This window comes from Ranitomeya variabilis, chromosome 3 (assembly GCF_051348905.1).
Source record: "Ranitomeya variabilis isolate aRanVar5 chromosome 3, aRanVar5.hap1, whole genome shotgun sequence".
Lineage (NCBI taxonomy): Eukaryota > Metazoa > Chordata > Amphibia > Anura > Dendrobatidae > Ranitomeya > Ranitomeya variabilis.
The window spans coordinates 479,658,858-479,673,540 of NC_135234.1; the positions used below are offsets into that span (position 1 = coordinate 479,658,858).

The 14,683-nt window shown below is 40.8% G+C and overlaps 1 protein-coding gene across 2 annotated transcripts in view; it reads right to left on the minus strand.

Moving 5' to 3' along the window:
* The window catches only part of CFAP47 (cilia and flagella associated protein 47), an 816,247-nt gene that overhangs the window by 545,873 nt on the left and 255,691 nt on the right, over positions 1-14,683 (minus strand). For both annotated transcript variants that reach the window (XM_077296700.1, XM_077296701.1), the window contains exons 33-34: positions 7,095-7,232; positions 1,733-1,919 (exon numbers count right to left, since the gene is read on the minus strand). In XM_077296700.1, the coding sequence (XP_077152815.1) occupies positions 1,733-1,919; positions 7,095-7,232 (325 nt within the window). The remainder of the gene's footprint in view (positions 1-1,732; positions 1,920-7,094; positions 7,233-14,683) is intronic.

Here is a 14,683-nt window from a genome sequence, read left to right on the forward strand (position 1 = left end):
TGGAGTCGCCAATGGTTGTTCCATGGATCGCGGCTGGGCTGTTTGGGTTTGCTGATATAGTTGACAGGAATACACTGGAAATTCTTCAGTATGAATTTTTAAAGTCTACTTATCATATAACGGGTCATGAATTTTTCCATTCCATTAATTACTTTTCCATTACTTACAGATTAAGCATCTGGCAAGATCTATTCATGGTTCCTATAAAGTCAAGTCTCGAGTCCTACAGTTTTTGAAATATTATGTAAAAAGGGCCTCTCCACTAAATGTCTGATCTCAGATATCTATAAAATAACTGTCCTCAGGGTGGCTCTCCTAGACATTCATATATGGCAAGGTGGGAGAGATTTTTGGGAAAGACTCTCTCTCCTCAGGCTTGGCAGACGATTTGGTCTTTGTATTAAGTACAAAGAAAATCATTAGAAGATTCTTATGTTTTAGTATCATACTCCAGAACTGCTTAATAAAATGAATCTCCAAATTTTAAACCTCTGTTGGCGTTGTGGCTCCTCAGTTGGAACCTTACCGCATATATTTTGGACCTGTGAGAATATTGTCACCTTTTGGGAAATGGTCAGAGGACTGATTCCGGAGGTTTTATTTACTTGTATCATACTGGATCCTTCTGTGTTCTTACTTAAAATGACCTATGGCTGGTTGAAACATCGCATCTATGTCAGAATAAATGGAACTTTGAAGTCTTTTTCACTTGAATTGGACGTTGTCTCGTTCTTCTATTAGAACATTAGAACTATTCTGATCTGTTTGAGGGGTCTATGTGCTATGCAAATTAAAAGATTGTGCAGTACACTGACACCACACGGATGTGTAATTGTAGCCTTTTTATGTATAGAGCCATGTCTCAGTATATTGTGTATATATGTATCTTGCCATCCCTTATTACATAGTTTTATCTCTTCATATGTTTAACATCATCCCTTATTAAATAGCATCCTCTCTTGCTGTATACAGCACAAACCCTTATTATGTAGCATCCTCTTTATTTAAGAATGGAACAGTCCATTATTACACACTATCCTCTCTTGTTATGTATATTGTATAGCGCCATCACATTAATTCAGAACATAGAATTATCTTTGGTTATGTATAGCATGTATTCCATAGTTACTGTTAAAATGCATGATACCTTTTTCCATGATCTATTGTCATGGTTGCCTATAGAATTCTACGGGCTTATACTGTAATAATCTAACTCTGTGCTGGAACGATTTATTGCTTGTTTAATAAATGTATGTCATACTTTAATTATGCTAACCTGGAAGCATTGCTAATAAGAATGAACAGCCTTATAATAAGGTGCTGCACAGAGCATCATATGACAGCATACAGAGAACCTAGAGGGCAGTAATATAGACCTGTAGGTACCTTGTGTGCCATGAGCAGAAACCTTTGGATTGTGTAGATTAAGCTTAACCTAAGGTAAACAGGTATTCTGACAAAGTATATCATTTCACTGCTGATTAAGTTAGCAGCCAAGGGTAATGCAATCAGTCATTGTAACACCCATTGCATATTTGAAAAGGAAAAACAAAGATCCAGTTGGGTGAACAGATTTTCTTCTTATGAGAGCTCTTCACAGTTATTACATTAACCAACAAGGGAGGGGAGAGAATATAGATAGGCCTAATTTTGATGATATGCTATCAGATTCACTCTTCTACAATTACTCTCCATATATCAACAGTGCAATAGAACACTTCAATGTACGCACCTTTTTTACAATTTCTCCAAGCCACTTTTCTCATTTTTTCATAATGGACATTGAGCCAAGTAAGAAGAATTCTCTCCGATGTGGAATATATGTTGCTTGACAATGGCTCTGAACTGATTTTTGGCATGCAATCTATCATATTGTCATCATCACTCTTGCTCTGTGTAACACGTGAAAGGATGAACACCTGAAAAAGAAAGAGAGGCAATAAACAGAGAACAATTTATTCTGATTGTTTAAAATATACTCCACAACACTGAAATTTCAACACCAAAAAGGAAAAGTTGTGGAATTATGAAAATTAAAGGATTTTCCCAAGAGTAGACATGGTAATGATATACATACAAAAAAAATGGAAAGAAAATTTTCAAAACATTTGAATTCATTCAGTATGAGTATGACTATGAGCTCCATGCATACAAATACCCACACTTATACAGTATGTCTTCATATACCATCAATAAGATTATTAATAGTTGACTGTCACGATTCCTCCGCTCAGTGTGTCTTGGATGCAGTGAGTGACAGTTTTGCTGTACTATGGAATCAGGGTCCTGCTGAGCTGTCAGTTTGGTGACAGCTTAGTCATTTAATCTAGTGCAGAGGCATGCGGAGCTGTCAGTATTTTGATAGACAGTTCAGCTGTCCTATCTAACACTGGGAGGTGCTGACCTTCTTTCATGTGTTCCCTGTTCTGAGTGATTACCCAGCTACTTAGCTAAGCTGTGAGTTCCAGATCTATATCAGTCAGTTAGCTTGGTGATGCATGTCTGCCTTGTATTTCAGTGATCTGTTTGTTGATCTCTTGCTGCCTGACCTTGGACATTGCTCTGATCATCCGTTTGCCTAGCCCCTTTGCTTTGATCCGCTATAGTAGTAGTATTCTTACCTTGGACCGTAACCTGACTACACCTTTGTCTTTCCTCTTATTTTACAACATTCTCTCTAGGTATTTTACCCCGGACATTTGACTACCCTGCCTCACGGATTGTCCATGAGTAGTGACTAGTGGCACAGTCTGAGGAATGTTCTTACTCAATACACTTGTGCATGTAAATCATCAAGATACACTGCTAGCAGCACCTTTTGTAATTGCTGTCTAATGATGTCATAGATGTACTCAATGGGAGTCAAGTCCAGAGACTATGTAGGGCATGGCATCATATTTAAGCCATGCAACCTGCTTATAGAAACACGATCAACACATGGCCTAGAATTAGTCATACTGAAAAAATCTTAGGACGCACTTTTTTGAAATGGCCATACCATTGGTTCGATGACAGATCCATTCTATACTACAAATGAAATTGGACGTAATTTACCAAGCCTAAGACATCATACAGAGTCTACACAGACTGTAGACGTTTGCATGATGTTGGGCTACGAATCAGATGTACTGTACATGTATTCCAAAGGATATCATGGTGCAGAGCAAGATGGCAATGGAGAATGGATGAAGGTCTATTTTCTTCAGCACTAATTTGAAGACACTGTAAGGCCTATTAGATGTCACAGGCGCTCAGGATGCCAAGTCAAGGAGGCTAGGTGTAGCAGTGAAGATGTGGAGGGTACCAGTTGAGGAGGAGAGGACTGGACAGGACAACAGACCAGGGCAGTGTGAATCGAACTGTCTATCCCTTTTATTTAGCTATTATATTTTATCAACATAGATTTAATCTTGTAAAAATATTTTACATGCAGTCAGTTTTTATATGGCAGAGATCAGGGTTTTCTGTGTACTGGAGCTCATCAGTCCATACTGTAGTACTGCACTGTCCAGGAATACATTTCCACTGCAGTATGTGAGACCTAATAATAACGTGATATAGATAGAGGATAAGAGAAGGATTTTGATGCCTTACACCTTGATAATTACTAAGGCGCACAATATGTTGTAGAGCCATAGTTAAGCACTGGTTTTGCTTATTCTGGATTTGTTCCTGTTCATCAGTCTGACAGCAGATAATCCTCTACATAGAATTTCATGCAACTGTGAAGCTGTAAACTCTGAAGATAAGTGACAGAGAAACCTGTATAGATCCCCTAAGTACATGGCTCATCATAATGACAAGTGAGTTTGTTACTTCTAAAAATGTCCATATACATTGGCTTCTCACCGAAAGTTGGAAGGGACCTCCAGGGTCATCATGTCCAACCCCCTGCTCAATGCAGGATTCACTAAATCATCTCAGACAGATGTCTATCCAGCCTCTGTTTGAAGACTTCCATTGAAGGAGAACTCACCGCCTTTTGTGGCAGCCTGTTCCACTCATTGATCACCCTCACTGTCAAAAAGTTTTTTCTAAGATCTAATCTGTATCTTCTCCCTTTCAGTTTCATTTTATTGCTTCTCGAGTTTCCATGTGCAAATGAGAATAAGGATGATCCCTCCACACTGTGACATCCCTTCAGATATTTGTAGACAGCTATTAAGTCTCCTCTTAGTCTTCTTTTTGCAAGCTAAAGATTCACAGATCCTTTAACCGTTCTTCGTGGGACATAATTTGCAGTCCGCTCACCATCCTGGTAGCTCCTAACTAGCATCGCAACCATGTGGGCAGTATTACTGTTCTGCTGCTTGATATTTCATTTGGCACTACTCACTGTTTCCACTGCAAGAACAGTATAGATATACTTGTACAGTAAAGTTGCTTAAAGAAGTTGTCCATTACTGGACAACCCCTTCTTAATAGCACCTGAATGCAAAATAAAATAAAAAAGTTATACTTACCCCTTGAATAGGCGAGGTTCCACCAGTGTCAGCGGTGTTTGTCCCAGACGTTAGGTCACAGTGCCAACATCAGGGCAACAGCTCCACTTCGGGAAGTGTTTTTAAGAGTTTTTTTTAATTTTATTTTGCGAGGAGAAAATAATGCTTGGTTGTCCAGTAGGGAATAAGCCGTTTAAATCTAGCATCAGTGAGATCTGATCCATTTCAGATCATGGCAGCGTAACTTTTCGATCAGCACTGAGCTCCTGTCATTTGAATTAGACCAATTAGACCAAGAGCAATATCTGCACAGCGTTTTATGTTCTCCCATGTTCATTGGAATTTAAATTGTGAGCCCCAATGGAGACAGGAACCAATAAAAAGGATGACATCTATGTACAGCACTCCATGATATGTTAGCGCTATATGAATAAAAAATATTTAGGATACCAGTCATTTTAATAACAAGAACTTTATAATTGGTTTTCTATGCTCAGTCATTTACCTCAAGTTCATGTAAAATATGATTGGGTTTTTGGATTATACATTGTTGGAAGGGAAATCGTTACTAGATTCATGCTGTCCAAACCACAGGCAACATTTTATTATTTTTTTTATTTATTTTACTCATTTATATAGAACCATTAATTCCACAGCTCTTTACAGACATTATGATTACTGTCCCCATTGGGGCTTACAATTTAGATTCCCTATCAGTATGTCTTTGGAGTGTGGGAAGAAACCAGAGTACCTGGAGGAAACCCACGCAACCATGGGGAGAACATACAAACTCCTTGCAGATGTTGTCCTTGGTGGAATTTAAAGGGCCACTGTCACCCCCTCCAGCCGTTATAAACTAAAAGAGCCACTTGTGCAGCAGTACTGCTGCATTCTAACAAGGTGGCTCTTTTAGTTTTTGGTTCAAGTATTCCCAAAATAAAGCATTTTGAAACTTATCCAAAATACCTGTCTTTAGCCAGGGAGGCGGGTCCTCACTCCCCAGCTTGAACCGCTACTCTGCCGTCACTCCAATCTTCAGGGGCCTTCGGCGCCGCCCCCTCCGCGCTTTTTTCATTTCAAAACCGGCGCCTGCGCTGTGTTTAAGCTCTGGCCGTCTGACGTCCCAGCCAGGCTTGCAGACTGCGCCTGTGCGGGCATTGCGGCCACCCACCTTGGGAATCCCAGCCCCGCAGTGTGTTATGCATTATGCACAGTGCGGGGCTGGAAGGTGGGGGACCTGGGGGAGCGTCTGACACACGCAGTGCGCATGCCCAGGAATCCTAGCCCCGCACTGTGCATAATGCATAACACACTGCGGGGCTGGGATTCCCAAGGAATAAAATAAGATTCTCTGTTCTGATGAGACGAATATAGACCTTTTTGGTGATAATTCTAAGCGGTATGTGTGGAGAAAACCAGGCACTGCTCATCACCTGCCCAATACAATCCCAATAATGAAACATGGTGGTGGCAGCATCATGCTATGGGGGTGTTTTTCATCTGCAGGGACAGGTCGACTGATTGTCATTGAAGGAAATATGAATGCGGCCAAGTACAGAGATATCCTGGATGAAAACCTCTTCCAGAGTGCTCTGGACCTCAGACTTGGCCGAAAGTTCACCTTCCAACAAGACAATGACTCTAAGCGCAGAGCTAAAATAACAAAGGAGTGGCTTCAGAACAACCCTGTGACCATTCTTGATGGGCCCAGCCAGATCCCTGACCTAAACCCAATTGAGCATCTCTGGAGAGACCTGAAAATGGCTGTCCACCAACGTTCACCATCCAACCTGACGGAAATGGAGAGGATCTGCAAGGAAGAATGGCAGAGGATCCCCAAATCCAGGTGTGAAAAACGTGTTGCATCATTCCCAAGAAGACTCATGGCTGTACTAGCTCAAAAGGGTGCTTCTACTCAATACTGAGCAAAGGGTCTGAATACTTATGATCATGTGATATTTCAGTTTTTCTTTTTTAATAAATTTGCAAAAAATTCTATGTTTCTGTTTTTTTGCAGTGTACATACTTTCCATACCCACTGTAAATCTCACTGATTCCAGTTACAATGATTTCTCTTCTATATGCTATAATGTCCTAACCCGGTAATGTGACTGCTTCTGCCAAACACTGTCTGCAGCATTAACTCACTACAGCAAGAGATTGGCTACAATGGTCGCATGTTCCGTTTAGTTAAGACATCAGTTGAGCAGAAATTAGAGATTAGAGAGGGGTCTGGGTACATCACATCCGGATCGGTAGTGAATCTGTGAGGAGGCTATTTTTGCTATTTTAAAACAAACTAATTTTGCTGGCTGGATTACCAGGAAATGGCATTACAATTGTTACTATGCTGCTAAATATGAAAATATGTATATTTTTTAGCCAGGCAAAGATAAATGAGTAATGAATAACATTAAAGGATTATTCAATTTCCTCTTCCCCGTCGCACCACCCCAAAAAAGATTCCCAATCCATAGAACACCATGAAAACTATGGAATCAGTTTTCATTTAATATTCCATCCATTGTTTATGTAGAACACTGGAGAGAAAAAAACTAGATGGCCTAATATATGGAATGAGACCAAGGATGTTCATTCCATTTATCATACTAGGTAGTTAGTACCTACTTTATATACTTATATACTTCTCACCTTGTATATCTGTAACAGTATATCTGTCCATACACGTTTACTCACACACTGAAAAGTGCTATTATTCATATGAAGAACATTTATATCTATAAGATCCGTAGTCTTCTTATTTGAAGTCTGAAGATTTTGAATCTGAAGCTGAAAAAGAAAAAAATATATATAAATAACAGTGAGAAAGAATAGACCACAATTATTAAAATGGTGTAATTGCACCAAGTCTCTAGTGTACTCAATGTACTCAAATCAACTCCAACACTTCATATTTATCAAATGTCGCACCTTAGGCCCCTTTCACACATCAGGTTTTTGCCGTCAGTCACAATCCGTTGGCTCGACGGATCCGTCGCAGATTGTGAAAAACTGATGCAACAGATTCCTTTTTTCAACGGATCCGACTAGCGGATCTGACTAATTGGATCTTAAATAAAACGGCACATGCTCAGTTAAAAAAAAAACAGAATCCGTTGCTGTCTGATTTTTTGGCGTACACAAAAAAAGTTACTTTGTCAGTCGTCTCCGGCCGCTGGACAAACAATGTTTGACGGATCCGGTGAACGACGGATGAAACGTGAGGCCATCCATCGAAATCCATATCCATCGCTAAAACAAGTCTATGAGAAAAAAATGGATCCGGCGGCATCAGTTGCCGGAGTGTTTTTTTTCAAAATTCGACGGATTGCGACTAATAGCAAAAAACTGATGTGTGAAAGGGGCCTTCATGATAAATTTGGAGCAAACTATGCCAGTGTAACTTCTTAAACAAGAAAGCATACTTCTAAAGAAGAGCTTGAGTCTAATATGTCAAATCAAGACAAAACACACGGCACTCAAGGATCCTGTGTGGTGCCCAAGTCAGGTTTCCAGTCCGTCAATCCAATAGTAATAAATCACTTGGCACTCAAATGGTTTCTTTCAGATGAAAAAAGTGAACATCCCATTTATTTGTGCATCCAGTTCAAAGCCGAGCGGCCCCCGGGACTACTCTACACAGCGTGACGGACCGGACGTCTATGAGCGCCATATGCAGCGGCAGATACACGCCCTCCCTCTCCCTTCAAGGATCTGTGAGACGCTCCAGGTGCGCTTTCCATCCCGGGTTGCCTAGGCTCATATACCCCATTGTCCTATGCTTCCAGTTTTGTTAAAGATATTTCTGATGAAGGTCCTGTGATTTGACCAAAAACGTTTAAATAATCTTTGAACTGGATGCACAAATAAATGGGATGTTCACTTTTTTCATCTGAAAGAAACCATTTGAGTGCCAAGTGATTTATTACTAATATGTCAAATGTTGCAAGTCAAAAGTTGCAAAATTGTGCCCAAATTGTGACTTTTTATGCATGTAACTTCTCAATGTTAGAAAAGAACAGGAGATCTACGCTGTCAAATCACGCGATTAATGTAGAATGTTGATGAAAATTGATACAGGAAAGAAATATATCTTGGTACCGTGTTAGCCAGTAGATAGAAAAATATTTAGAATTGAGAGTCCTCAGTGGTTGATACCTTTTAATGGCTAACTGAAAAGATGGTAACAAATTGCAAGCTTTCAAGACTACATACGTCTCTTCATCAGGCAAAGACTAAAACAAATTCTGAAGAATCACATATTTATGCACAACATAGTATAGAAAAAAAAAAAAAAGGGAGAGGAGAAAAAAAACCATGGATAAGCCAGGTGACATGAAGCAGAATTACCATCGGTGATAAACAGTTACGTCCATAAATATTGGGCCAATTCTTAGATAAGGATTGTTTTATTGTCCTGTGATTAGGGTCTCTGTTGTGATGACCCCACATGGTCTGATGGGCAAGTTCCTTAGTTGTAGTTAGTTGATGTAAAAAGACATAAATTCGTGTGACACATTCATTCCTGCAGTTAGAGTGTCAAAGGTCGTCATCAGTTTATATTCCCAGACTCTCCTGTCTTTCTGCGATTTGAAGTTACCCTTTAATACAAGTAATTTCATGTCCATAATGTTATGATTTGGGAGACAGAAATGTATTGCCACAGGTAGATCCATTCTTTTTTCTCTTATTGTATGGCGGTGAGCGTTCATCCTTGTTCTCAGTTTCTGCCCTGTCTCCCCCACATACAGACCCCCAGTTGGACATTTAGTACAAATAATTAGGTACACCACATTAGAAGTGACACAGCTGAATGTACCTGGTATCTTGTAGTCCTGATGTGAATTGGGGATCTTTATCTTGTCCGTGGTCATTATAAATGGACAGGTTTTACATTTTTTCTGGTTGCAAGGAAAGGTTCCTGCAGCTGTTGGAGAGGACAGGGAGCTCTTGACAATGATGCTTCTTAGATTTGGGGGCTGCCTAAAACACAGTAGTGGGGGTTCTGGAAAAATTGCTTGTAGTCGGGCATCTTTTTGCAGTAAAGGCTGTAATTTCCGTGCAGCTCCCCTTAGCGCCTCCAGATTTGGATTGTAGGTAACTACTAGAGGTACCCGGTTATTTTCTTCTTTAGCTTTGTAATGTAGCAGGTGATTCCTTGATATTCTGGTGGCTCTTGTGATCTGATTTTCAATTGTTCTTGGATGGTAGCCCTGATTCAAAAATGTCTTTCTGAGGGACCAATTGCTAATTTTTTATGCATTTTGTAAATGGGTGCAGCATGAATTTATTTCCTCCATGCCTTTTTAAGACATTGTAAAAATATTTTTAAAAAAATCACAAAATAAAATAAAAAGAATTGAAAAAAATATTATACCAATAAATACATATATTTATATAAATACGAAAATAAACAAAAAAGTACACATATTTCATTTTGCCGCGTCTGGAATGAACTGATCTATAAAACCCTAAAAAAAATAAAAATAAAAAAGTGGCTAAAAGTCTGCGCTTTTTCATCAATCTGCCAAACTAAAAATGGAATAAAACGCGATCAAAAAGATGAATGTAAAAGAAAACAGTATTGCTAAAAACATCATCTTGTCTTACAAACAGAAGCCATCATACAGCTCTGTCAGCAGAGAAATAAAAAAGCTATAGTTCTCAGAATATAGAGAAGCAAACACAATTCTTTTTTCTATAAACCAGTTTTTATTGTGCAAAAGCAGTGAAACATAAAAACTATATAAATGTGGTATCCCTGTAATCGTACTGACCCGAAGAATAAATCTGTCTTATCACTTCATAAAAAATATCCAATAAACAATTCCTGAATTACTGGTCTCTGCTCATTCTGTCTCCCAAAAAATCAGAATAGAAAGTAATCAAAAAATGTCATGTGCCCAAGAATGGTACCAATAAAAAAAATCAACTCGCTCCGCAAAAAACAAGCCCTCACATGACTTTGTCAGCAGAAATACAGAAAAATTATAGCTCTCAAAATATGGCGATGTAAACTTTTTTTTGTAAACATAAGCACTTCTTAGTATGTGCTGGCAGCAAAGCATAAATTACTCATATAAATATAGTATCACTTTAATTTAACTGACCCGAAGAATAAAGCAGATTTTTCACTTATACCTCACAAAAACAGAGTTAAAAATTTTAAATAAAACAAATTCTTCACCTGCTATTGATTTGATTATTATGCATAACAAAGATCAAAGGATCGGCTCAAATTTATCTTGTGCTCTTCGTTGAGTGTTTCACAGGGATTTCTGAGTAAATCTCTGAAATAGTTGATTCAGACAGAATCCCCGGTGGAAGTTTTCATATAATGAGGCAGATGGAGACACTGTGGATGCTGTCTGGCCTATGATACAGCGGTGTCCATCTTTTTAAGCATGCACAAAAGCACAAAAGGGCAGCGTTTTGTGCTCCTCTGAAAATCAAGACAATGCTGAACAGAGGCCAGAGTCAAGTGTAACTCTGCTGCCTTATTACAGTGAATGGATACATTGGGGGTTTCATCTGAATCTCGTTTCAGCTACAGTGGCTTGCAAAAGTATTCACTCCCCTTGCCTTTTTACGTATTGTGTTACATTACAACCTGTTAAAATATTTTTGCAATCTGATTTCTGTGTGATTAAGTAGTCTAAGTTGGTGAAATGAAGAGAGAAAAATATAGGCATAAACTAAATTTATGTGATCAAATATTCCAATCCCTGAGTCATGACTTGTATTGTTTAAGATTACTGTACTTGTTTTTTATTATGTATACCCCTTATCACATGTAAAGGGCCACGGAATAAATGGCACTATAATAATTATTAATAATAATACCCACAAGAACCATCAAATCTAATATCATCAAGATGGATGGTGCAAAATACAGGGACATTATTGAACAAAACCAGTTTCGGTCTGTTGGTGATTCGAGACTGGGACAGAGATTCACCTTCCAACAAAACATTGAACCAAAGCATACTGTGAAAGCAATACTCGAGTGGATTCATGGAAAACATGTACCGTATTTTCCGGCATATAAGACGACTGGGCGTATAAGACGACCCCCCAACTTTTCCAGTTAAAATATGAAATCTTCTTAAAAGTCGGGGGTCTTCTTATATGCCGTATGTCGTCTTATTGGGCCGGTGACTAATGTGCCTTTTGGGGTGGGGAGTGGTCGCGATGACGAAGAGAGGGGGCGTCTCACAGGAAAGTGTGAGTGGAGTAGCCCCCTATTACCTCATTGCGGCAGCGTGGGGGTCTGTGCTGGGGAGCGGCGGCTCCTCATTGCGGTAGCATAGTGTTTCTGTGCTGGGAGCGGCAGCTCCTCTTCGTGCCGTGGGTGCTGTGGGGCGGTGCATCTTCTTGCAGCGTCGGGGCTCCTCCAGCATCTCCTCAAAGCCCGGAGGCACCGGCAGCTCCATTGCTGCGATGCGGTGGCCTCTGGGAAAATGGCCGCTGGGGGCGGCGCATGCTCAGATTCAGATCTCGTCTCCCGAGATCTCGGGACGAGATCTGAATCTGAGCATGCGCTGCCCCCAGCGGCCATTTTCCCGGAGGCCACCGCATCACAGCAATGGAGCTGCCGGTGCCTCCGGGCCTTGAGGAGATGCCGGAGGAGCCCCGACGCTGCAAGAAGATGCACCGCCCCACAGCAAAGAGCCCCGATGGCACGAAGAGGAGCTGCCGCTCCCAGCACAGAAACCCTATGCTGCCGCAATGAGGAGCCGCCGCTCCCCAGCACAGAGACCCCCACGCTGCCGCAATGAGGTAATAGGGGGCTACTCCACTCACACTTTCCTGTGAGACGCCCCCTCTCTTCGTCATCGGGACCACTCCCCCCCACCCACCATATGCACATTTGTCTGTACCCGGCGTATAAGACGACCCCCGACTTTTAAGAAGATTTTGAGGGGTTAAAAAGTCGTCTTATACGCTGGAAAATACGGTAATAATTTAGGAGTGGCCTATTCAAAGCCTAGACCCTTAATCCAATTGAGAATCTGTGGTCAGACTTGACCCAGTGGGAAGATGTGGAAAGTTCATAGAGACTTATCCAAAGCGACTTGTAATTGCCGCAAAAGGAGGCTCTAAAAAAGTACTGACTTTAGGGGGTGAATAGTTATATACACTGAAGTTTTCAGTAATTTTATCTTATTTGTTGTTTGCTTCACAATAAAAAGAAAAACAAATGTTCACAGTTGTAAGCATATTATTTACATGAACTAATGTAAACCCTAAAAAAAAACTGTGAAATTCCAGGTTGTGGGGTAGCGAAACATGCAAAATGCAAAGGGGGACAAATACTTTTGCAAGCCACTGTATTTAGATGGAAACCCTGATGTAAGTGCTCAGCGTAGAGAACAGGGTAAATATGAACTGATCCAAAATGTTCTCTACCCTATAACGCCACCAATAAAAGCTTCAAGTCAATCCACAAACAACTAATCTCCACTAGGGTCTGTCACCTGTTAACAGACATATAGGAGGTTACTGGTAGCACAAAGACTCTGGAAAAAAGATATGGCTCCCACCAAAAGAAATCTAGCGAAATCAGCGCTCCTAAGTCCAAATGCCCCAGAATGTGCTAAATATGCAATTAGCATCCACATGTTTGACATTAATGTCCCCAATCCCCTAAACCCCCTGTCCCCAAAATCCACTGCCTCAGAGTAACCCTTGACTCTGCCCTGTCCTTCAAATCGTACATCCAAGCTCTCGCCACCTCATGTCGCCTCCAGCTCAAAAATATTTCCAGAATTCACCCTTTCCTCAACCCTCACTCTACCAAAATGCTCGTGCATGCCCTAATCATCTCCCGCCTCGACTACTGCAACATCCGACTCTGTGGGCTACCTTCTAACACTCTCGCTCCCCTCCAGTCCGCCCTTAACTCTGCTGCCCGACTAATTAATCTCTCTCCTCACTACACTCCTGCTTCCCCTCTTTGAAAATCCCTTCATTGGCTCCCAATTTCCCAGCGTATCCAGTATAAACTACTAATACCGACCTACAAAGCCATCCATAACCTTTCTCCTCCATATGTTTCCGAACTAGTCTCTCAATATCTTCCCTCATGTAATCTCTGGTCCTCCCAAGACCTCCATCTCTCCTCCACGCTTATTCGCTCCTCACCCAATCGCCTCCAAGACTTCTCCCGAATATCCCCCATCCTCTGGAATTCTGTGCCCTAACACATCCGGTTATCTACCACATTTGGATCCTTCAAAAGAAACCTGAAAACTCACCTCTTCAAAGAAGCTAACAGCCTGTAATGACCACACGGCCACCTCAACACCATCGGAGCTACTGTAACCCTTGACCTACTGTCTCCTTTCCCATAATCCTGTAGAATGTAAGCCCACAAGGGCAGGGTCCTCTTCCCTCTGTACTAGTCTGTCATTGTTAGTTTTGTTTACTGTAAGGGATATTTGTATTTTGATGAAACCTCTTCTCGTGTACAGCACCATGGAATTAATGGTGCTATATAAATAAATAATAATAAAAAATAAATGTAGTGTAGAGAGCCTACTTAATTTATGGGTGTGTGGCTCCAGAAGCACAAGCTGGGAACTATATTGGGCACTACAATATACTGGGCATTACAATGGCATATTTGTAATTTTCACTCTGCAAATTTCACTGCATGTTTGTTTCCTGGAAAACGCCCACAGCGTAAAAATCATTACATCCAGCGATTAATTCCCAGAAAGGTTTACATTCCAATTAGGGGTCACTGTTTAGACACATCAAGAGCTCTGCAAATGAAGTCCACAAATGATTCTAGAAAATTCTGAGCCACAAAATTCAAACAGTGCTCCTTCCCTCCCGAGCCCTGCTGTGTGGCCAAACAGTACTGTACAGCCTTAGTCCTTCTTCACACGTCCATTTTGTATGTCCGAATGTGGTCTGTTTTTTAAGGACCACAAACATGGACATACGCACACCCATTATGTTCAATGGTGGTGCGCACATGTCAGGTTTTCCATGCAGACAGTATGCCCATCTAAAAAACCAGCAGAGATGTCCCTTTTTTTAACGTATCAAAGACAAAATGCATGCTGCAACTTGCACACTACTGATACACAGATGACACGTACCGGTGCCTGGGAAAAGCAGCACAATTAGCGCTTTTCCCAGGTGCTGAATACAGCTCTGATCATTGTCGCCTGGTCTCCCTACGATCATCGAGACCAGGCGAGTCTGATGTCAGTGGTAGTCAGTGGTAGTCA